Source organism: Nomascus leucogenys, chromosome 6 (assembly GCF_006542625.1).
Source record: "Nomascus leucogenys isolate Asia chromosome 6, Asia_NLE_v1, whole genome shotgun sequence".
NCBI lineage: Eukaryota > Metazoa > Chordata > Mammalia > Primates > Hylobatidae > Nomascus > Nomascus leucogenys.
The window spans coordinates 119268789-119293983 of record NC_044386.1 but is presented as its reverse complement, the minus strand read 5'-3'; the positions used below and the strand labels follow the sequence as shown (position 1 = coordinate 119293983).

The 25195-nt window shown below is 48.3% G+C and overlaps 1 protein-coding gene across 3 annotated transcripts; it reads right to left on the bottom strand.

Moving 5' to 3' along the window:
- Positions 1-1718: 1718 nt before the first annotated feature.
- On the bottom strand, positions 1719-24566 carry SELENOS (selenoprotein S). 3 transcript variants are annotated; one of them, XM_030815091.1, is made up of 7 exons: positions 24382-24546; positions 23594-23728; positions 22306-22412; positions 21642-21731; positions 21470-21545; positions 19818-19910; positions 1719-3323 (listed from the first exon to the last, which is right to left on the bottom strand). In XM_030815091.1, the coding sequence occupies exons 1-6, from the start codon at positions 24455-24457 to the stop codon at positions 19831-19833; spliced, it is 564 nt and encodes a 187-aa protein (XP_030670951.1). In that variant the 5' UTR covers positions 24458-24546; the 3' UTR covers positions 1719-3323; positions 19818-19830. The 3 variants fall into 3 exon arrangements, with proteins under 3 accessions (XP_030670951.1, XP_003281632.2, XP_003281631.2); XM_003281584.4 differs by lacking the exon at positions 1719-3323 and adding an exon at positions 17581-18701; XM_003281583.4 differs by lacking the exon at positions 1719-3323 and having other exon boundaries at positions 19243-19910; positions 24382-24566.
- Positions 24567-25195: the final 629 nt, after the last annotated feature.

Here is a 25195-nt window from a genome sequence, read left to right as displayed (position 1 = left end):
GCGGTCTGGGACCGGAGCTGGCGGGCGGAGGGGGCGTGGGCTCCGGCCCGTTATCCGCACCCAGCACCCGGCGCAAGGGCGTCCCCGCGAGGGCGGCCGGTTCCTGCACCGCGGCGCCGGCGCGCGAATCTCAGGAGCCGGCCTTGCGGTGGGGGCTTCTCGGCCCCCAGACTCCACGCTGCGCACGTTCGTCCCGCAGTGACCATCCGCGCTGCACCCCCCCACGGCCACGCCCTTCCTGCCCCCGGGCCGGCCTCCCGCTCCCGGCCCCGCGCTCCCGACCACACTGCAGCTTTGTCCGCGGTCCCGCGGCCGCACGCGGGGAACAGCCGTCCCGGAGCCGTGGGGACGTGCGCGCCTGCGAGTGGACCGTGAATTCAGTTACCTTGTTCCCTGTTGCTAGTTTCTGCGCTAAATTAGAAGGAGAAAAAGCCATCTTTAATATTTAAGGTCCACGCTTCTCATACAGTACTAGCATTTAATGCATCTTGAAGACAAGGAAAATGATGTGAATGCCCTGGATGGTAAACTCTACTTTCATTTACATACTGCGTGGGCAGATAGCCGGCTAGTACCCCCAGCCTGGGACTTCGTCAGTATTTTAATATAGTCTGTCTGTAAAAGTGCCGTGGATTTCTAAAGACGGATTTTGGGTCCCAGATTCTCTACTCTGGATTTTAAGTTTTATACATTTCCTCTACAGTACTTCAGCGAAGGCAACAAAAGCGGAGGTCTCCATACAACAAAAGTTTGTGTGGAGTTTCAGTCTGGTTACTTAGTCACCAGTATATTGGGGTTTTCTAATGAAACTTTTGAAGGCCAAAGTGTTTCCCTGGGCCTGAGAAGTTACCTTCATTGAGTCAAATAAACACGGGAATTAGGACAGAAAGTAAGCATGCCTGGGGAATCCTTGGATCTTTCTTCATTTTGACCAAATGGTTGAAATACTATCACACAGTTTAAAATGCCTGTGGGAGCTTCAGATACCTTCTCGGCACCTGAATGGTGGTCACTCTTGTTTATTCTTTGGATATTACCACTTTCTTTGACACTTGTGATTTATATTAAAAATAGTTCATTACCTACCTTCCCACAGACTCCCTCCCTAAGAGGTGATCCACATCTAAAAATAAAATACTCATTATGCAGTGAATACAGCATTCCAGCAGTGGTCTTGGGAAAAATACAGAACATACAACCATGAATTACAGGCTCGAAAACCATCGAAAGAGGTTTCCAGTAAGACCATAAGCCACAAATGCCAAGGAGTCACCAGATCCCCCAAATGCAGCAGCAGCCCCATCATTCACAGTGATTTACATGAAGCACAGATCTGGCAAGATTCAGATGTTCAATTTTGTGGCATATTCAATGATTTCAATATTTTCTAACCGGCTTTAGACTTACCTAGTTTTCTTCTAAACTAGTGTCCAGTGAAAAGTTGGCCAGGCGCCATGGCTCACGCCTGTAAACCCAACACTTTGGGAGGCCGAGGCGGGCGGATCACCTGAGGTCAGGAGTTCGAAACCAGCCTGACCAACATGGAGAAACCCCGACTCTACTAAAAACACGAAATTAGCCGGGCATGGTGGTGCATGCCTGTAACCCCAGCTACTCGAGAGGCTGAGGCAGAAGAATCGCTTGAACCCGGGAGGCGGAGGTTGCTGTGAGCTGAGATCGTCCCATTGCACTCCAGCCTGGGCGACAAGAGCGAAACTCCATCTCAAAAAAAAAAAGTATATAAATATGGGAATAATATTTTGAGGATGCCAAATATTTTGTCCTCCTCAATATCCTGGTTCCTAGTTGTCCCTCAGTTCCTAGGTTAACAAGTCTCACCTGTCTCACCTGCAGGCTCAATGGGGGGTCTTTCGTAATGTGGAAAGGATACCCTTTTCTTCGTAAAGGCTGAGCCTGAAGGCTTACAATTCCCTGGAGGAGAGTAAGACATAAGGGAAATCCCTCTGGGAGAAGAGGGATACGCCAGGCCAAGAGAGGGTTGGAAGGAGAGAGAGAAACAGGTCCTATAGAAGTCTGCCAGGGGCAGGGACCAATTCCGGCATGCAGCCTAGGAGCAGGAGAGCAACCTCTAGCACGGCTGGAAGGAGCAGCCGGATTGTTGAGCTGAGGCAGTTCTCCTGGGGAGGAATTCAAAAGTGTCCCAGCAGGGGGCCTGGCTCACGAGACAGGTCTGTCCTAAGTGGGGATTTCACAGCCAGTAGCAAATACCTGGAATCAAGAACTTCAGTGACAGCCAGAGGCCTAAACAGCTGGACAGGACTGGTACCCCCAGTATGAAGGCCTGTCCCACGCCCAGCCCCACTAGTCAGTACCAGCAAGGAGCCAGGGAGGACAGCGAGGGTCTGGAACATCTGCCTCCAGTGCACACACATGCATCCTTCCCCGAAGCCCCCTGGGGGCCAAGGCTGCTCCTCACCCTAATTTATTTTTAAAGGTAAGGAGAGGGCAGGGTGATTCGCATTTATAGGGATTTCACTGCAGTGAGCTGAGGAAAGACTTTCCATGATTCCGGGTTTCTTGATTTCACTGTGCTACCGCCCTTCTCTGTTGAGGGAATCACTGACCATGTTTCTCATCATAAAAGAGGGGGAGGGATTAACTGTTACCAGGAACACCTGTAAGGAAGCCCGTAACTGTAGTTATTCCATGAAAGTCCCAGTGGCACAGGACTGGCCCAAGAGGTGGGCTGTGATGGATCAGGGATCAGGAGTGTGGGACCGAGTCTGAGCTCCGCGTGGAGTGAGTTCCACCTGGAGGGGCTCCGGGAGTCCGGCTCTGTCTCCAAATGAGTCTTCCTGCTGGATCACGTTAAATGGTCCTCCACATGATTCCAGACCAGTATCAGAAATTTGCTCAAAAATCCCAGATCACTTAACTTCCCTTCTGTGTTCATGAGTGTGACTCTTCATGACACATCATCAAAGCTCATCGCCACCTACCTTACTGAACATTTTCTCACAGATGGCAACTTTGTTCCCACACACTTTACATTTTTTTTCTGTTGCTAATACATTGAACGTCTGTTACCAGTATAACATTTCATATAATTTGCAGCAATTTCTTGGAAACTCTTGGTAAATACCTCAATTGTTTGTTCGCAGCAAGCCTCAAACAGCCGACAGAGTTCCCTGGAAGGGCTTCTTTAGAGATGAAGCCTGTCCACTCATGCCTCAAACAGGGGTCGCTGGAAAAATTGGTAATTTTTATTAAAGAAAAAAAACTTTCAGAGATGCCTGTTTTAAGAAACAGTGAATGCCAAGGAGTTATAATCATCCATCCTTTCAGAAGGTTCTGTTCACTGCCTGCAAAGAAGAAAATCTATAATGACCACTTTACTAATATTGCCACTTAACCTCTGTTAACCCAATAAAACGCTGCTTCATTATTAATGCTGCTATTAAACTTACAAGCAAGATCCTCATTAGGTTATTAATTTCGCTCAATATTTCCTTCTGTTTGTAGCGTTTCCAGTCAGATGCAGGAAAGGGCAAGTGAGCAGGGCTTATGTTCTGGCTTCACACACTGGCCTATCCAGCCCTGGGTGTTCTGGCATGTCCTTCAGCGCCTCGTGCTGCCGGGATCTGCCTATCAGCTGTGTACACTGTTTCCATCAGACACTGAGTCAGTGTGAGTGCTTCTCACACAAGTGTGTGTGTGTGTGTGTGAGCGTTCATGTGTATGACTGAGGCACAGAAGATATTTAAGTTTAGTACAACTCTGTGGACCAGCCAGATGGGATGTGATCTTCCTAACTAGAAAATGTTGGGTGCCGCCAGCACAGGCACTACTGGGAAACAGCCTGAATGTTCTTTGGGAGATAACCTCACTGCAGAGGCTGAGGACAATTGGTTTCTGGTGTAAGACTTAATCCTTGTGTAGAGGAGTTTGCCTTTCCCATCCCTTGCCAAGAAATGCATTGATCTTTAAAGCGGTGCCAGAGTTTCCACAGCTGGGAAGTTTGCACAAAGACAAAGCCCCCATCCACAGGAGGGAACTCCCTGTAGGAACCCAGGCACTGGACAGCTGGGCAGCAGCATGGCCACCTGAGGGCTCAGTGCAGCTGGGGCCAGATGTGCAGCTCAGACTCTATTCCCACTGGAGGCCTAATGAAGCGTAAAACTGGGAAAAACATTCACACTGCAGAAGACGGTTTAAGCTACAAATTGAGCAGCAGAAATAGGGATCTACAAACACCTGAAAGTACAATGCAAGAGAAAACACTGTCACCGTAATACTCCCAGCTAAATGGCCCCAGGTCACTGATCCTTCACACACCCTGTTGTTATGCTGTCAAGCCCATGCTAGGGTCATAAATACTCCTAATGCACACCTCTTGGGTGATAAATGTTGTTATCCAAACTTGGCAATTAAGGCCTCTCTAGGAATTCAAAATAATCACCGTATGTATATTCCCTTGGAGGAGTCTGTGGAAATGCAGGCTTTCCCAACATGCTCGCGGGAGAGCAAAGTCATACAAACCCACTGGGAGGGCAGTTTTGTCTGAATATAAGTGTGAATTTTTATTTTCATTTTGTTAAAAACAGGGTCTCACTCTGTCACCCAGGCTGGAGTGCAGTGGAGTGATTGTGGCTCACTGTCAACATTACAGATTACAAGTGCATTTACTTTTGACCCCACAGTCCTACTTCGGAGAATTTGTCCTTCGACCATACCAGTACAAAATGACACTGCAACACTGTTTGTGATAGTGAAAGATTAGACCCCAGTGTTCATGTATAGGGGAATGGATAAATACACAAAGGTGCACCCGTCAGAGAATGAACTATTGTGCAGCTGTAAACCACAGCAAGGAGGCGCTCTCTCTACTGAAATGGCACAAAACAGAAAGCAGAAAGAAGTTTGCTAGTGTTTTTATAACAAAACGCTAGAGGGATGCACAAGAAATAAAAGTGATGGCCTAATGGGGAGTGGGGAAAAGGAGGGCAGTTGAAGTGTGTGTGCAAGATTTCTCAATTGGGCACTGATAAATATCATTGTTATCACTGATGGATATATATATATCTCTCACATATTCTTTTTTTCTTTGAGACAGAGTCTCGCTCTGTCGCCAGACTGGAGTGCAGTGGCGCGATCTCAGCTCACTGCAACCTCCACCTCCCAGTTCAAGCGATTCTCCTGCCTCAGCCTCCCCAGTAGCTGGGACTACAGATGTGTACCACCACGCCCAGCTAATTTTTGTATTTTTGTAGAGGCAAGGTTTCACCATATTGATCAGAATGGCCTCAATCTCTTGACCTCATGATCTGCCCACATTGGCCTCCCAAAGTGCTGGGATCACAGGCAGGAGCCACCGTGCCTGGCCCTTTTTGTTTTTTTAGGTGAAGTTTTGTTCTTGTTGCCCAGGCTGGAGTGCAAAGGCATGATCTTGGCTCACTGCAACCTCCACCTCCGGGGTTCAAGCAATTCTTCTGCTTCAGCCTCCCAAGTAGCTGGGATTATAGGCACCTGCCACCACGCCAGCCTAATTTTGTGTTTTTAGTAGAGACTGGTTTTCACCATGTTGGCCAGGCTGGTCTCGAACTCCTGACCTCAGGTGATCCACCTGCCTTGGCCTCCCAAAGTGCTGGGATTACAGGCGTGAGCCACTGTGCCCAGCATGATTTTTTTTTAAAGACAGGGTCTCACTCTGTCACCCAGGCTGGAGTGCAATGGAGTGATCCTGGCTCACGGCAACCTTGACCTCCCAGACTCAAGCCATCCTCTCACCTCAGCCTCCCAAGTAGCTAGGACGATAGGCCTGACTCTTTTTTTTGAGATGGGGTCTGGCTGTGTTGCCCAGGCTGGTCAAGTGATCTTCTTGCCTTGGCGTCCCAGAGTGTTGGGATTACAGGTTCATGAGCCACGGCACCCAGCCTTATTTCTTTTGTTTTATATGTGTTCCTCCTTGTACTTTATTCTCGGACCTTCCATAATATTAGAGCCTTGTGTCATGTCTTTTTTTAACCTTTTAACATAGAAAAATAATTTTTCAAAATTTCCTTGGATGTCGTATTGAATATAACAACAAAGGGCTGGAAAGGCAGTGCTACAACTTTGCGACAATGGCGCCCTCTTGTGGTGTACAGCTAATTTTTGCAAAGTGAGGATTTCTTTAATCTTCGACTTAAAGAACAACGGTCAGACATTTTACTTTATGGTTAATAATAACCTACTTCTAATTATCGCCTATTCCAGCATTTTCCAAGGTGACACCCTGGTTCTGGATTTATGGTTCTCCAGCTGGTGACACTGTAACGTGAGAGAAGTTGAATTAAAAGCTGCCCGCTGGAAACTCACCCTAAACTCTGAGGGAAGTAGGTATGTTTAGCAAGCACCCAAGATGATTCTGATACCCAGAGTGGTTTGAGAGCCACAGTCTCTGCTTTCATGTGAGAAATGGGTCGGTTATCCCCCAACAGATGCAAAGTGTCAGCCAGCGTAAGTTATTGTGCATGGCTGTAGGTGCAGCTGAGAAGCTTTTGTCTTCCTGCATCTGCATGGGTATCTCAAGCTGCAGAGGAGGTCACCCAGGACAGCTTGTCCACAGGCCCTTGCTGCTGAAGTCTGAGCCAAATAAGCACTATGTGGCTATACAAAATCCGGAGTTGTCTGGGATACTCTTGGGCACACTGCCTCCAACAGCATCAAACATGCTCACAAATGCAGAAGGTCATCAGAGTGCCGCCTTCCCTCAGCCTGGCAAATCTTGATGTCCCATGGGGGCTGGTGGGCATAGAATCTGGGGCAGTGGGAGGAGGGGCCAGGGTTAAATGTCAGAGAGATTGTTTACATCATTGGGCTTTCATTAGCCCCCCAACACCAATGCAGAGGGAGTGAGCCCCTCTTCCTCCCCGTGAGGGGCTGCTGACCTCTTTGAGACTTCTATTTTCTTTGCAATTCTCCTAAACCTGCCACCTTTTTTTTCTGTATTTTGAAAATTTTTGTGGATATGTAATAGTCATATATATTTATGGGTACATGTGATAATTTGATACAGACCTACAATGTGTAATGATCAAATCAGAGTAACTGGTCACCTCAAACATGTGTCATTTCTTTGTGTTAGGAAGATTCCAATTCTACTCTTCTAGTTACTTTGAAATACACAATAAATTATTAACTGAAGTCACCCTATTGTGCTACGGAACACTAGATCATATTCCTTCTAATCCATCTCTACTTTTGTACGCATTAATCATTCCCTCTTTATACTCCCTGGTAATCACCGTTCTATTCTCTATCTCCATGAGAAACATGGTCTCACCTATGAGTGCAATATTTGTCTTTCTGTGCCTGGCTCATTTCATTTAACATGTCCTTAGTATTTCCATTTATGTTGCTGCAAAGGACAAGATTTTATTCTTTCTATGGCTGAAGAATATTCCATTGTGAATACCTACCACATTTTAAAATCCATTCATCCATTGATGGGCACTTTTTTCTTTTTCTTTTTTTTGGGGGGGAGACAGAGTCTCACTCTGTCACCCAGGCTGGAGTGCAGTGGCACAGTTTTGGCTCACTGCAACCTCTGCCTCCCAGGTTCAAGCGATTCTCGTGCCTCAGCCTCCTGAGTAGCTGGGATTATGGGCACCCACAACACCTGGCTGATTTTTGTATTTTTAGTAGAGACTGGGTTTCACTATGTTGGCCAGGCTGGTCTCGAACTCCTGACCTCGTGATCCACCTGCCTCAGGCTTCCAAAGTGCTGAGATTACAGGCGTGAGCCACCACACCTGGCAAAATGTTTTGTAGAGATGGGAAATTTTTGAGTCAATGTTTTACTTCGTTAAAAAAAACATGTATGCCACTTAGCATTTGTTAACTCAGAAATGAACATTTATGCCCCTGAAAAGTATATGTAATTTTAAACTATTTAGTAGTAGTGAGGCCCACTGCTTCACCTGTGAGACAGCAAACATCAGAAACAGGGGTGAGAAGCTGTGTCACTTCAGCTAGGGCACTGGAACTGCCCATGATGCGTGCCCGAAACATATTCCAGGCCGAACCACCTCTGCTGCACTTTTGGTCAACTTTTATGATGTCAAAGAAGCAAAGCTCACAAGACCCCGCAGGAAGCTCTGACCCTGAACCAGAACCACCTGTGTCACGAGGGTACAGAAACTTTGCCACTTATTTGAACAGAGAGGATTTTTTTTTTTTTTTTTTTGAGACGGAGTCTCCCTCTGTCACCCAGGCTGGAGTGCAGTGGCGCGATCTCGGCTCACTGCAACCTCTGCCTCCGGGGTTCAAGTGATTCTCCTGTTTCAGCCTCCTGAGTAGCTGGGATTACAGGCACCCACCACCATGCCCAGCTAATTTTTGTACTTTTAGTAGAAATGGGGTTTCGCCATGTTGGCCAGGCTGGTCTCGAACTCCTGACCTCAGGTGATCCACCCACCTCGGCCTCCCAAAGTGCTGGGATTACAGGCGTGAGCCACTGTGGCTGGCCGAGGATTTTTAAAAAACAGTTGTATTGACGTATAATTGATATACGATAAACTGCACATGTGTAAAATGTACAGTTTAAGTGTTGACATATACACCTGTGACACCTTGTGTGAAAAAACGAACGTATCTGTGTTTTTCCCCTGCTTTCACACCATAACAATCAACACAGAAGGCTTCTGTGATCAAACGTGTTGGGGGTTGTGTTTTCCCCACCAAGAAGCAACCAATCAATTCTGCAGCCAACATCAGATAGGTGTCCTCCAATTCAATTCTGACACCATCTACCTGGAGAGAGCATCAGATACAGGGTGAGGGCTCAGTGCCCAAGATGGCTCCTGTCCACACTCAGGCACGTATAAATCTGGGCCTTTGGACCTTGTGACTATGAACTGGGGGTTCCCACAACCCCTCTTTCGTTCAGTGAATTTGCTAGAGTGGCTCACGGTACTCAGGGAAACATTTATGTTTACCAGTTCATTACAAAGGATATTTTGAAGGACACAGATAAACAGCCAGATAGAGAGAGACATAGGGAGAGGTCTGGAAGGGTCCTGAGGACAGAAGCCTCTGTCCTGTGGAGCTGGGACGCACTACCCTCCTGGCACGTGGATGAGGTGTTCTTCAGTTCCCTGTAAGCCTCCAAATGTTCAGCTGCCTGAAATCTCCCCAAATCCAGTCCTCTTGGGTTTTTATGCGAGCTTCATCACATAGGCGTGATTGACTACATCATTGGCCATTGGTGATCAACTCAACCTTCAGCCCCTCTCCCCTCCCTGAGGTTGGGGAATGGGGCTGAAAGTCCCAACCCTCTAATCCTGCCTTGGTCTTTCCGGTACCAGCCCCATCCTGAAGCTACCTAGGGAGCTACCAGCCACCAGTCAACTCGTTAGGAGAGGAGAGGACATCACTTGAAGATTCTGAGGATTTTAGGAGTCGTATCCCAGCAAACAGAGTTGAAAACCAAATATCTGTTTCACAGTATCGCAGACACCATCCCCACCAAGACAGCAGAATTGTCTATCACCCTGAAAAGTTTTCTTGAACCACCTTTTCCTCCTTCCCTCCCTGTTCCCCACCTCCACCTCAGGCAACCACTGATCTGCACTCCGTCACTATAGATTAATGTGCGTTTTCTAGATTTTTGTAGAAATGGAATCTTATGGTATGTAGTGGTTTTTTGTTGTTGTTGTTGTTGTTTTGGCCTGGCTTCTTTCACATGGCGTAACTATTTTGAAATCCATCCACGTGGCATGCATCAATAGTTCATTCCATTTTGTTGCTGAATAGCGTTCCATTCTATGAACATACCACGATTTATCCATCCATTCACCTGTTGATGAGCATTTGCATTGATTTCAATTTGGGCCACTACATGTTAAGTAGCTGGGAACATTCATGTGCACGTCTTCGTATGGACAGATGCTTTTATTTCTCTTAGGTATTTATGGGTGGAATGGCTGGATCATATGGGAGGTGTAATGTCACTGTTTATGGTACTGCCAAACTGTTTTCCATTTTCTGTTGCTACCAGGAGTGTGTGAGTTCCAGTTCATCCACATCCTCATTAACATTTGGAATAGTCTTTCTAATTTTAGCTGGTTTTTTTGTTTTTTGTTTTTTTTTGGCAGAGTGTCACTCTGTCATTCAGGCTGGAGTCAGTGGCATGATCTCAGCTCACTGCAACCTCCACCTCTCCGGTTCAAGCGATTCTCATGCCTCAGCCTCCCAAGTGCATTACAGGTGGGCACCACCATGCCCAGCTAATTTTTTTTTTCTCTTTTTAGTAGAGATGGGGTTTTGCCATGTTGGACAGGCTGGTCTCAAACTCCTGACCTCCAGTGATCCGCCATCCTCAGCCTCCCGAAGTGCTGGGATTACAGGCGTGAGCCACCGCTGCACCCAGCCTGGCCTTTCCAATACGTGTGTAGTAGTATCTCATTGTGGTTTTTAATTTGCATTTTCCTAATGACTAATAATGTGGTCTTGGGAGACATACTCTCAAAATGGGACTGGGGACAGGACCGCTCAGCTATTTAATAAGGAATGAGCACAGGACTCTGGTACTTACGCCATGGCAGGCAGGGGCATCATGGGCATTCAAAGTACCCATGGCCATGGCCGAGGGGAGTGAGCGAGAGCAGAGCGAGGCAGTGGAGGCCAAATGGCTGTGAAGCAGGCACAATGGCAACGAGGATGACTATGAAGAAGGGGGGGGGTCACCTGGCTGCTTCTGATGGGCCTTGAGCGTGTACAGGGAAAAGGACAAGTTAAAGCTACCTAGGATCCGATGCGGAACACAGACGAAAATTGAGGTCAGGAGTTCAAGACCAGCCTGGCCAACATGGCAAGACCCTGTCTCTATTAAAAATACAAAAATTAGCCGGACCTGGTGGCATGTGCCTATAGTCCCTTGGGAGGCTGAGGCAGGAGAATCGCTTGTACCCAGGAGGCAGAGGTTGCAGTGAGCTGAGATCCCACCATTGCACTCTGGCCTGGGTGACAGAGCAAAACTCTGTCTCAAATAAGTAAATAAAAAATGAGACACAGACACTGAAAGGTGATCACATGAAGCCCATGGCAGAGACGAGTGATGCAGCCATAAGCCAAGGAAAGTCTGGGGCCACCAGAAGCTGAAAGAGGCAAGGAAGGATTCTCGAGGCCAGGAGGGAGCACGGCCCTGCTGACACCTTAAGTTTGGCCTCAGAAACTGTGGGAGAAGCAATGTCTGTAGTTATAAGCCACCCAGTTTGTGGTCATTTGTTCTAGCAGCCACAGGAAGTGAATACAGTGAATTCTAGCCCTGCTGGAATTCCCCCATCCCCTGTAGTTGCAGGAGAGAAATGGCTGAAGCCCAGCCCAGGCCTGGCTTTAAGGTCTGCAGAGCAGTATTGCCAATGAAATGCTGACCCGTCAGGTCTCTAATGCTAAGGCACTGATGGGAAAGGAGCGGGACCCTGAAATATGGGTCGACACAGAGGAGGCTGAAAATTGAGAACGCTGAGCCTCCAAATCCCTTCATCTCAGCCCCCTGCCTGCTTCCTCCTGCAGAAACAGCTTTCACTTAAGGTACTGGGACAATTGTCTCTCCGGCGGCTGCTGATCCTGCAGGCCTGACTCTCATCGCCCCTCACAACCTCCAGGCAATGGAAAGAGTCTGATTCCAGAAAATCCCACATCGAAAAGTACAAGGCTCACTGTACACAGCCATCACTGAAAATGTAGTGTGACTTCATCCATCCCTGTGGCAGGAGTCTGGGAAGAATCACGGCCACGGACTCCAAGGGTGTCAGCAGGAGAAGAATGGATCCTAAGGCTTTGCTAGAACCCAACTTCAGGAAAAGGAATTCAGGGTTTACTGTGCTGGCCGGAGCACCTGGGGTGGTGTTCGTGTCCACTGAGAAAGTTACCTATGCCTGCAGTCAAGGTGGCCTAGGGACAGCACCCCAGGAGAGGGCCTGAATGGACTGCATAGAAGGGCTCCCTGCATGCATACAGGTCAGCCTCCTGGGGCAGGAACCGGGTGGAGAGTAGATGTGGAGGCGCAAACAGACCTCATCCAGCACTGCGCAGTCCCACTGCCCTCCAGCCGGCCTTCCTCCCATGCTGCTCAAGTCCTGGTTCTCCCATCAGCACTTGCTTTATGCTCTGATGAAGGAACATCCTCTGGACCATCTCTGGGGAGCATTGTTGGGGAGGGGTGCCGAGCAAGCTACACGTGGTACATCCATGCAACTTGCGTGTGCCCTGAGCCTTGGGACCACATCTCGTCACACGCGAGGGAAATCCCGATAGTTGAACTGTGCTTGCCAAAGGCCACTGCTTTCACTTCCTGTGGCTGCTAGAACAAATGACCACAAACTGGGTGGCTTATAACTACAGACGTTGCTTCTCTCACAGTTTCTGAGGCCAAACTTAAGGTGTCCGCAGGGCCGTGCTCCCTCCTGCCCTTGAGGGGAGAATCCTTCCTTGCCTCTTTCAGCTTCTCGTGGCCCCGGGCTTTCCTTGGCCTGTGGCTGTGGCTGCGTCACTCCAGTCTCTGCCATGGGCTTCACGTGGTCACCTTCAGTGTCTGTATCTCTTTTATTTATTTAGACAGAGTCTCGCTTTGTCACCCAGGCTGAACAGAGTGTAGTGGCGGGATCTCGGCTCACTGTAACCTCCACCTCCTGGGTTCAAGCGATTCTCCTGCCTCAGCTTCCCAGTTGGGAGGCTGGGACTACAGGTGCACGCCACCATGTCCGACTAATTTTTGTATTTTTAGTAGAGACGGGGTCTGGCCATTTTGGCCAGGCTGGTCCTGAACTCCTGACTTCAAGTGATCTGCCCACATCAGCCTCCCAAAATGCTGGGATTACAGGCTTGAGCCACCACGCCTGGCCTCTTCTCTTCTTTTATAAAGACACCAGTTGTTACAAGCTAAATTGTCCCCCCTAAAATTCATATGTTGGAGCCTTAACCCTCAGTACTCCAGAATGTGACTATATTTGGTGACAGTCTTTAAAGAAGTCATTAAGAAGAGGCCATTAGAGTGGGCCCTAATCTGGTATGACTGATGTAGGAAGAGATTAGGACACAGAGAGGCAGGAGGGGTAACTGTGACAAAGACAAGACCCTGTGACCAGGCAGCAGGAGGGTGGCCATCTGCAAGCCAAGAACTGAGGCCTTGGAGGAGAGTCCTGCAGCACCTCCTCCAACTTCCAGCCTCCACAACTGTGAGGGAACAAATGTCTGTGGTTAAAGCCACCCAGTCTGTGGCATTTTGTTACGGCAGCCCTTAGCCAACTCATACACTCATCACACTGGCTCAGGGCGCACCCTCTCAGCAGATCTCATCTTAACTGGATTACATCTGCTGGGATTCTATTTCCAAATAAGGGCATATTCACAGGTACTGGGGGCAGGACCTCAGCACATTTTGGGGGACACAACTCAACTGCTAACAGTCACCTTGAGTGCAGGCATTGGTTAATGAGCTTAGCAGATATTAAAGCCGGGCGCAGTGGCTCATGCCTGTAATCCCAGCACTTTGGGAGGCCGAGGCGGGAGGATCACTGAGGTCAGGAGTTTAAGACCAGCCCTGGCCAACAAGGTGAAACCCTGTCTCTACTAAAAATACAAGAATTAGCCGGGCGTGGTGGTGTGTGCCTGTAATCCCAGGTACTCAAGAGGCTGAGGCAGGAGAGTGGCTTGAACCGGGGAGGCGGAGGTTGCAGTGAGCTGAGACTGCGCCACTGCACTCAGCCTGGGTGACAGAGTGAGACTCCATCTCAAAAAAAAAACAACAAAAAAAGAAACAAAGAGATATTAATGCCATCCCCAGAGGCTCATGCCTTCAGCTGGGCTCAGCCAATGGGAGGCACAGGCAGAAGGCTGGTGGGTGGGAGGAGACTAAGGTCATTTATCATGGTCCTTCTCACTGGGTCCCTGAGAGCTGGCTGTCTCTATTGAAGGCTGGTCTCCCAGGTCCTGGTAACTGCTCTCAGGTTTGGGGGCATTAAAGGCCCCCCGATGTGGCCAGCCGCCCGGATTGCATCATGCCTAACCCTGTCTGCACCCTGGCAAACAGCTCCTTTACTAAACGCTCCTCAGCTAGCCAATTTGAGCATGCCATTTCCGGCTGATCCCTGACCGATACAGGCCATTTCCTGGGCTCTTTTGGGATTCAGGTGGAGTGTATTGGTCAGAGCAGGAGTCTTCACGTTTGCTGGGTAATTCTCTTGCTTATAAATTTTGGGGATGATCCTCAAAGATCAAGTTGGGGCAGTCCTGATCAGATGGGGAGAAGTTTCACAGACGCAAAGATGTGTACTAAGGGCTGTGTGACCCGGAAGACTCACTTCTGCTGCAAATGGCCAGTTTCCTCCCCTCCCTGCATCTACGCCTTTGCAATGTGACTCGACAGCTCCTCCCACGGAGAGGCCGTGCCTTCCTCCAGCCTTTGCACTGGGACTGGCCTTATGAATTGCGTTGACCCATGGGATGGTAGCAAAGTGTGGAGCAAGCAGCAGCTTGAAAAACTTGGGCGCACTGTTCTTGGGAATGAACCGCATGTGAACAAATCCGGGTTAACCTGCTGCAGATGGAGAAACACACAGGCCAGCCGCCCGTCGCCCAGCTTAGCACTAGCCAGCCGGCAGATGTGAGGGAGGCCACTGGGCCCCGCCGGCCACCAGCTGACCACAAGCATGAGTGTAGAGCCAGCCCAGCCGAATCTTAGGGATAAATGGTTGTTTGAAGTCATTATGTTCAGAGCAGTCCAGATGCCGGAGACACTGAGCTGACCATCTTCCAAATCAGAGGTCGCCCTGGCAAGCTCACTTCTCTTGCATCTTTTGATGACAAGCCCTTTTTATTACAGGGTTTGCCACTGTTTGGGTGATGATGAAGAGAAGGCTGAAGTGAGCTGAGTGGCGGCTTGGAATAGCTGCTTCAAAGGAGGCGGCTTAACCTGCACCAACATCTGCAGATGTGCTCTCCGGAAGCTGGTCTGGTGGCACGGGATGACCCCTCAGGATGCTGAAGGCAGCAAGGGGCCAGTGAAGGTTCCTCAGAACCCACAAAGGACCACGTAGACCCCAAGACGGACATAGCTACTCAGGAGTGTTAGGAGCTGGTACTAACACTGAGCACTGGAGTCTCCTGGTTTGTGGTTGTTATGGATTGAATGTATGTGTCCCTCACAAATTAGCATGTTGAAATCCTCACCCCCAAGGTGATGGTATTGGGGGGTGCCTTTGGAGGTTAACTAGGTCATGATGGAATTAGTACTCCTATAATGGAGGCCCCAGAGTTCTCTCCACCACGTGAAGACACAACGGGAAGTTAGCTGTCTGCAGCCTGGAAGGCCTCACCAGAACCCAGCCATGCCTGCACCCTGATCCTGGACTTCCAGCCTCCAGAAACAAATGCCTGTCGTTTATAAACCACCTAATCTATGGTACTGTTACAGCAGCTAAGACAGAGGAAAAGGTTGTTTCATCTCTAAATTATTTCCTGCCACTTCCAACTCCTACTTCCACAGAAGTGGAATCTGTAGCTACAGAATAAACCTAAGTTAGGTCTTCGGAAGTCAGATCATTTCTTACCGGAATGTGTATTTCCCATCTATGGGCCTTCATCAGCTATCGTCATCTACTTCTGTGACCACGCAGTGCTCGTCTTCCCCGCCCAGATCTCAAGGCCCCCAGGGCGGGGCCTGTGTTTACACCGCCCACAGCATCCTCGGCACCCCCAGGCCCATTCTGAGCCTTTAGTTCCCCAGAGCCCATCATTTTCTGTGAGTTCTTCGAAACAGAGCATTTGAATTGGGGTATGAGACACTGATATTTTATCATAAGCCACAATTACCTGTCTACAGAATCACTAGAAGATGCATTTGCACATATGTGGTATCCACAATGCCACTTTCGTCACTAATTTCCTTCTTGCCTTTTCTAACTCCATGAGGTGGGCGCTTATGTCAGGCCTTGTTCTGGTTGCCGGGGATGCATCCACACACCAGACAGACAACTCCTTTTGTCTTGGAGTGAGGAAAAGACACAATTACAACGAAATGCGACAGTTGTGCCAGAGGAAGACTGGATGCTCCCAGCACACGCAGCAGTCACTGCAACCTGACTTCTTTCCCTTAGAGCCAGGGGAGAAAGGGGGAGGGAGTGGGATCCCCTCAGCCACTGTATGAGACTGAGGACAAATGTGGCCGAGAGAACAGGTCTAAAGACAGCTCTGGGCACCCCAGGGGTTTCAGGAAGGTGAGAAAAAGCAGCAAAAGAGAACGAGGAGTGGCCAGAAACATAGGAGAAAACCAGGCCAACTCGGCGTTTTGGAAGCCAAGGGAGGTGTTTCTTGAGGAGTGCTCAAGGACCACAAAGGATGCTAACTTCAGACGAGGACCGAGGCGACCCATCACTCCCTGCCACAGGTGACCTGAAGAGCAGCGTCAGCAGAATGGATTTAACAGCAAATGCAGGAAGAGAAATTAGGGAACACAGAACACTTTTTCAAGACTAGAGACCATGGCACAATTGGCAAAGGAGAGAGGTGTGGGCTCTCACAGGGGCTAAGATCCAGTGTGTAGAGTGTTCTAGAAGGAAGAAGAGAGGGCTGCAAGGAGGGGCATGTAGGAAATGTGCTGTCAAGTCAAATACAGCGAGACCAAAATTCCACTGGCATTTGAAATGGGATGAACTCAGTAGGAGCACCTTCCACGTCCCTAGGAGTAGGGTGAGGAACGCCTACCCAGAGGCACCCAGGGCTGCGCACTGGACGGGGCCTTGCTCTTTCCAAGAAGAGACAGACTTGGCATGTTACCTATCTGATGAGGAGCAGCCAGTGGAGATGGCATGAGGGAGAGGAGAGGAAGGGGGTGCAGAGTGGAGCCCCTGAGGAGAGGATGGGATCCGGGTGGTGATGGGATCCAAACGTGGCCGTTCAAGTCTTTTCTCCTCAAACATCTGGCCAAGGGCACAACTCCATCTCCTAAACATTCCAACTGAAGACGTGTGTGTGTTCTTGCCCCATTTACTCATGATTAGGATGGGGTGCGTCACACATTATCTAAAACTTGACAGCTCCCAGTGTCTGTCCCAAACTCCTGCAAACTGCCAGGACACACCGCGAGCCCCACAGCAGCCTCTGCTGGTGGACAAGGTGAGCATATGGCCTAGGTTTGAAGCACGGTTTTTATGGCTCTGGCCGTCCCGTCTTCTCCAGGGGCCTCAGCTTTGGCATTTGCACCTCTGCCCCCAATGTCTCATTTTTTCAAGAAAGGGCCAAGACCCGCTTTGCCCGGCAAGCTCAGTCCACCTTTCTGAAATGCTTAATGCCCTAGATCTGTAATGTGATTTTCACTGTATTACTAATCCACATAACTTTTTTTTTTTTTTTTTTTGGAGACGGAGTTTTGCTCTTGTTGCCCAGGCTGGAGTGCAATGGCACGATCTTGGCTCATCACAACCTCCATCTCCACCTAACACGTTCAAGCAATTCTCCTGCCTCAGCCTCCCAAGGAGCTGTGATTACAGGCATATGCCACCACGCCCAGCTAATTTTTTGTATTTTTAGTAGAGACAGGGTTTCACCATATTGGTCAGGCTGGTCTCGAACTCCTGACCTCAGGTGATCCACCTATCTTGGCTGGTGGGATTACAGGCGTGAGCCACTGTGCCCGGCCACATAACTGTTTCATTAGCTACAAGAAGCTTCCCACACCTTGATGACCTAAGGCCTTTGGCTAATATGAACACAAGGATGAAGTAGACTACAGTGAGTAGGGTTGTGGACCAGTTACTAAACCCATTTAAACTTCAGTTTCTGAAAACCCAGGTTAGTAACATACCCATTTCATAGGATTCTAGGGGGATCAAATAGAAATGGACACTCCTGCCACATGGTAAGTGCTCTTCAAATGCTATTACACAATGCAAGTTTCCCCTCCCCTCCATTATCTCCTAATCATTCTCCATGACACCCTCCTTCCACCCCCACCAAAAGGTGCTAGATGCAAGGGGGGCATGCAGAATTCAAGCACTGTTTCTTCCCATGAAAAAAAATCAGGTTTCAAGGTAGTCAGTCACATCTAATAGTATACTTAAACATACCCCTCTACTTTTTTTTTTTCTACTTTTCGTAGTTTATTTCTATTTATAACAAACTCTTGTGTTGAGGGCTCTTGATGGACGGCAGCGAGGGAACTGCTCTGCTGTATATGAAACCCTGACCCAGAGCCCCTCTACTTATGAAATGTGTAGTTGGCAGCCACTTCACATACATTTTCAGCTACAGAAAATATATTCAAGGAAGAATGTTAAAGTTTCCTTATATCCTACAAGGGGTTCTCTCTAGCTGTAAACAAATCTGGATGAAATATTGTAATCCGAGTATACAATTTCCCATGTCGTCAATCTTCTGTGCTGGTGGGAGCCAATCCAGTTACACACTGGAAGGGGAGTGAGGGTCCCAGGGCTTCCCCACACCTCACAAGGCCCACCCTTGTTTCCACCGACCCTCTCTTTGACCTGAAACCCCCAATTTCCTCCACAGGCAAAATAAAACTCAAATCTCTCTAGACTCAAAGACTTAAGACTATGCCAACCTATTTGTTTGTAATTACGCTGCCCAAGGCTCCTGTTTCCTCTCCTCCAGCCACTCTCCAGAGCGCTCCTCAAGATTTTAAGTCTCGCACAGCCAGACTGTATTTCCCTTGGTCAAGAAGCAACCACGGAATATTCTACCTGCAGGAGATAACAAATGTTGACTAATTTATGGATGAGAACATTCTAGAGTACTTTTGTAGCAAATTACCCCCATTCTGAAGGTTAATGTTTTTCCTTCTGATGATCTAGACGGGGTCCACACACTACAGCATGCAGCCCAAGTCCAGCCCATGAGCAGAGATTCTTTTCTAAAAACGGTCCTTTAAAAATATAAAAACCTAAGGCTATGTGACAGAGATCATATGTGGCCTGTAAAGTCTAAAATATTTACTGTTTGGCTCTTTATCCAAAACTGCTGATAGTCCCTCTCGACAAGCGCATAAAAGATGAGTCATGGCCTAAGGGAATAACTGAGAGGACGCGTAGAAACCTGGTCAGCCTATGAGGAACCTTGAGGGGCGATGTTTCTTTATCCCAGTAATTCGGCAACTCGACTCCAAGCACCCAATTTTGTGGATGAACCCCAAGGAGTCTGTCAACTTTCAAAATCACCGCAGCTGTCTGCCACTTGCCAGACTTATTTTGGGTAAGCAATAATAAATAGAGAAATAAGTAATAGTTGGAGGTTGTGAGTAATAAAAAGCTATTTAATGTTTGATAGACAAAGTCCATAAATCTCCTTGAATAAAGATGCTAAAAATGTTATTCTCGTTTTTTAAATAGTTTCATTTTTACAAAGTTCTGTACATAAAAATAAATATACAGAAACAAACCCCATCAACTGTCTGCATCAGTAATCCTCACTGGTGGGCTCACCATTGATAAGGAAGACATCATTCAACGCAACCTGTCACAGAGACTGTCCTAGCAGCAAGGATTTCTAACTTCAAAAGAACATTACTAGGCCTCTTTTATCAAGATTGCTAATCATCTAGAGGCCTTTACCTACCAACTAGCAATTAGCCATGAAATCAATGAATGCAATCACTGTCTCCAAGTAGAATGTGACCAATGACCTAATGCCTAGAGGCAACATCTATACCTTTTGCTGACTGGAGCCCTGACATATGCAGGTGTAGTTAGGAACAGAAATCAACCCCACCTCCCCTTGGCTAGTCACTGTGAAAAGCGTGCGTAAGGCAATTGAATCGAGGGTTAAGGATTCATCTTGCTAATGTCAAAAGCGACACTAACAAGATTCTTAGCTTCATCCACCAGATGACGGGCCTCTGCGTCCAGGTCTCCAGGAGCAGGCTCCACCTCCTTCACCAGACAAAGGGTTATAACCTGGGATGACAGAAAAGAAGCACAACAGTATCGGTAAAAATCTGAAAATCTGGGAACATTGTATATCCAAAATAAAATTATGAGAGTGACATGCAAAGCACTGCAAAGATACGGATTCTAAGGGACATTTAAAAAACCTTTTAGCTACATGAAAAACAAAAAAATCTTTATATTGTGATTGCCATTTGAATTGATGTTCTGGTGGGGAAAAGTCATTCAGCTTCTTTGTCCTAACCTCCAAAACACATGCAAAGGGGTCACCAAAAACTCTCTCAAGATGGCCTGATTTAAGTATATGAATCCCCCTAACACAGTGCTTACTGAAACTCATACATTCAAATAAGGGCTGTTCAAGCTACAGAAAACGGATTAAAAAAAATCAAAACAGAGTCAAACTTGTCACTTCTACCAGTCAGAACGGGGTCACCTGTATCCTTCCCTACCCCCCGCCACCCCACTCCCTCGTGAGCTTCCCAAAGTCAATGGACAACTGGTAACCTGGTTGAGTGCTAAGGTTCTGGGGCCAGCCAGAACTTAAATATTAGTTTCACTCCTTACTTGCAGTGGAATCGCTGGGCAATTAAACCCTGTGCCTCAGTTTCCTTATTTGTAAAGCCAGGCTAGTCAAAGACCCAGCTCAGAAATGCTGGGGACGCTGAAAGAGGCCGTGCAGGCAAGCATGCCCTGCATTCCATCTTCTACGATTTCCATTCCCCTCCTAAATATCACCTCTACATGTCTAAAAATAAGCTTCCGGCAGGACCATTTAAAAATAGCCTTTTCTTTCCAGATGCATCACCTTCTCTAGAGCAAGCCAGGTTTAGTCTTCTGACACAAACGGGATTATAGCTCAGCGTTTGAGGTCAGCCAAGTTTGTGACCCTGCTGCCTTGGAGCCCACGTCCCACTCTTTCCTCAGTCCTCAAAGACGCCATCAGGGCCTCTGCAGCACCCCTCTCCTCCCGTGGAGGATACAAAGGCTTCCGCCTTGGTTCCTAGTGTTCTAGTGTCTTTGATCTTTCCTTCCTCAGCAGTAACTTGCAACTCTTAGCCAGAATCACAAACGACTGCTTATTTTCGTTTGTGAGTCCCATCTTCCCAGATTTGAAATTCTCAGGGATGGGATGAAGACAGACTGCTGTGGCATCATCCAGAGTCCCCGGGGCAGCGCTGCACACAGGAAAAAGCTTTGGATGAACATCTGTCTGCTACTCCTTGTTATTTGCAAGAAACAATGTGGTCCCAGCTAGAAAGACCAAAACCGCTCTGTTCCAGCTCCTTGACACTCATCTGAAGATTGGCAGACAAGCCCTCATCCTACTTAGCTCTCCCCTATGGGGCTGCAGAAGGATCAAGTGAGAATACTCTAAGTACAATCCTTCTAAGTACTTAGTGAGGACCTAGGAAGTGATTTGCATCTGTTTCCTTTATTGAATCTTCACAATCCTAAGGAATTAGTCTTAATTTATGGACAAAGAAACAAACAATCTTGTTCCTAAAAGGCAACTAGATCCTGTAAGTGTTGAAAACTTGTTAACATTTGACATCAGTGGTGCTTACCACCTCCCCGCAAAGGCTTTCTGTCCGATTTCCGTTTCAGGACAGATGAAGTGGAAGGCCCAGGACTGTCTTCCTCCTGTTTGAACACACACAGTAGTGTAAGAGGCAATTAAAACATTCTACTTGGCAATCTTCGTCTACTGCCTGCCAGCTGGCCGAGGTCTCCAGTCACCTGGGGCTTCTTTGCATTTCCTTTGTAACTTTTTCCTTCTTGCATGCTCTCCCACATTTCAATCTTCTGTCTCCTTTTCTCTTCTTCAAGCTGAGAAATAATCACAGTTTACGGAAAGAATTCAGAAGCTGCCATTTCTCTCAAAGACAATACTAACTCTGATAATTCTTAATTTAAATGTCTTTCAGAACAAACTTCACCCTCGTTTTCTTTAGTTAATAAAACTGTTGTGATCTGGTGATGTGAGTTTAACTCACATGAGCAGCTTTGGCTTTTGTACACTATTAAAGAAAGCAAAGTGTTTCATGAAAAAAACTACTGACTCCATTCTTCTGAAACTCACTCCTGTCAGGACATTTTTGGAAATGTGGCAGACACAGGCACATGCACACACACACACTCACATGCTCCCTGCTCCAGCCTGTCCCTCTTTTTGTGCTCTGGACCTTTCATTGTAATATATTCACACATCCAGTGTTCCCTAACAATAGTGTATTCTTCTTGATATCACCAATACTTACATGGTAGGAACTGAAATGTTTATTGAATCTAATGGGATAGGACCTGGTCCTAGAAGCTTATAGACAACACACACAGAGGCATCGTTATCCACTAAGCCTCAGACAATTTCTATGTACACGTTCAAACCGAAACCAGTTCATACCTGTTTCAGTTTCTCCTTATGCTTTTCAACCTGCGCGTTTAGTTCTTCTTGCATTTTCAATCGAGCAGCTGCTAAAGCTTCTTGTCGTTTAACAACAACATCAGGTTCTAAAATGTCAGGAAAAAATGGAGATAAAGCACTCTGTACAATATAAAATAGAAACTTTTGAGTGTCCATGTTATTAAAAGTATAAAGAAGTATGGACATCAGACAATGAAACAATATATTTTTACATGAGTACTCCTAACCCCTCTGCATATATTTTACTGCTTCAGGAGGCAGGGGTCTGTTGCTGAGCCACGGATTTTAGCCCCAAATATCTACATCACCAGAAATCTGTTAGAAATGCCAATTTCTGGGTTCCCCTGAGCAATTCCGATTCATAAAGCCTGGGATAGTGGCCACACAGAGCACATCTTGGATACCTTAGTGACACCCACAGTCTCTAGGTTGACTAGAATCCTGGAAGACTACCAAGGAAATATAAAGTTTTCTAAATCATTATCCATCCCTTAATTAGCGCAGAAGATTCTTATTTCTACAGAAAAGAAAAATCCTTCCAAATAGCATTATGAGTAGAAATGAACTCATTTCTACTCATAATGTCTACTCATAGAGTCTCGCTCTTTGCGACAGAGCTAGACTCCATCTCGTAGAAAAAAAAAAGAAAGAAAGAAAGAAAAGAGTCTCACTCTGTTGCCCAGGCTGGAGTGCAGTGGCACAATCTCAGCTCACTGCAACTTCCACCTCCCAGGTTCAAGCGATTTCTCCTGCCTCAGCCTCCCTAATAGCTGGGATTACAGGCGCCTGCCACCACGCCCCACTAATATTTGTATTTTTAGCAGAGACAGGGTTTCACCATGTTGGCCAGGCTGTTCTCGAACCCCTGACCTCAAGTCATCCGCCTGCCTCGGCTTCCCAAAGTGCTGGGATTACAGGTGTGAGCCACCACGCCCCGCCGAGAACCATATACTTCCAACATTTTTTTTTTTTTTTTTTTTTTAAGACAAGGTCTCAATCAATTGCCCAGGCTGGAGTGTAGTGTGTGTGTGGCCCGAGCACAGCCCACTGCAGGTTTGACTCCCTGGACTCAAGTGATTCTCCCGCCTCAGCCTCCTGAGCAGCTGGACTACAGGTGTGTGCCGCCACTCCCGGCTATTTTTTTTTTTTTTTTAAATAGAGACAGGGTCTTCCTGTGTGGCCCGTCTTACTTTTAATAAGAGACTAACTCTTAATATAAAGAAGGAGGTGCAAAACCACCGCTTTCATTTCGGTTATCAGGACTAACCCACAGCAGCCGCAGCTCGGTCCAGCTGCCTCTGCCTCAAGGCTCTTAGCCGGGCGGAAAGCTTCTGAAGCACCACGTAGAGAAGGATGCAGCTGAAGACGATGTACCAGCCATAGGTGGCCAGCAGGGAGCCCACTGAAAAGAAAAAAAGTTTTCAAAAAAACTAAAAATGACACTACCAGTTGACCTTTCCGTAAGACTCAACGAACACAAAGCCTAACTCCTGCCCTCCAAGCCTTCGTGGTCTAGGCTGAGGAAACAGCCTCCTAAGTAGATCGTTAAAACATGAACAAGAAGCGCGACGATTCAGGGATCACTGAGAGGTGAGACTTCCCAACCATCTGGGGAGTCGGGGGCAGTTAGGGTGTGGAGGGCACAGCAACTGGGTGTTGAAGAATGAAGAGCAACTCATCTGCATCAGGAAGGCAAAGGCCTTTCAGAACCACATATAAAGGGGTGACAGCGCGGGGAGTTAGGAGTGTGTGGGGCAGGTCCCAGAGGCAAACGCCAGGGGACGAGTGACCCCGGGAACTACAACAGGAAGGGCTTGGTTCGCAAAACAGACTTGCGCAAACAAGGGCCAGCCGAGCCGCCCGGGGAAGTGCGGCCCCCGAGAGGCCTCCGCGCAAGGTCCCGGCCTGCTGCCCAAGGTCCGCGTAAGCGCCAACGCCCGACCGTTCCCAGGCCTCCCAGGCTCCGGCGCCCGGTGCAGCGGAGGACGACCCACCGATCATGGCTGCGCGTCGTAAAGGTGGCGGCGCGCGCCCTGCTGCCCCGCAACGACTCACCCGTGATGTGCAGGAAGCGCAGCCCCTCGGTCTCCAGGGCCGGCCGCGCGAACAGGGAATCCTCTTCCCGCTCCATGACCGCCGCCGCCGCCGCCGCCGCCGCCCAGCCCTGCCGCCGCGCCGCCAGCCGGGCGCTTCCGGTGCGCTCCTACGCACACGTGGCGCGCCCGGACGCGGTCGTGGTCCCGGCCAATCGCAGGCCGACCCCGCCCCGTCGCTGGGCCAATCGCAGGCCGACCCCGCCCCATCGCTGCGCCGAGCGCAGGGGGGCGTGGCCGAGGGGCGTGGCGGGGGATAAATCCCGGTTACACTCGCTGGGGCCGGGACAGCGCGTGTGGGAAGGTTCTGTGCTATCTCTTGGCTTGAGTCGGGGTGGAGGACGGACCCCTTTCACGAATTTCTTACCGAATTTCTACTTTCTTTCTTTTTCTTCTAATTGGACACTGAAGCCAAGGAGGTCAGTGGTCGCCCGGAGGCAGGATTTGCACCCACATCCTTGCCCGGGGCACACTGGACAACAGGGCTCACTCAGTAGGTTGACGACTCCTAGCATTTGAGGGTTGCAGCCAGCGTCCACCCCAGGTGAAAATACGAAATGTGAGCAGCCTCCTGCTCCTGCTGCTGTTGGTACCTTTCAGGCCAAGAAAGTCCCCACCGATCCTCAAGGTTCTTTCTCCAAAATCAAAGCCTCTTAGGAAAGAACGATCATAGTAACTGCTCTAACCTGTGTTGAATTGTACTGTATCACCACAAGACACGATCACAGAGTTACTTATAATAGTGTCCTGGCTGTGTTCCTCTGCCTGCAATGCCG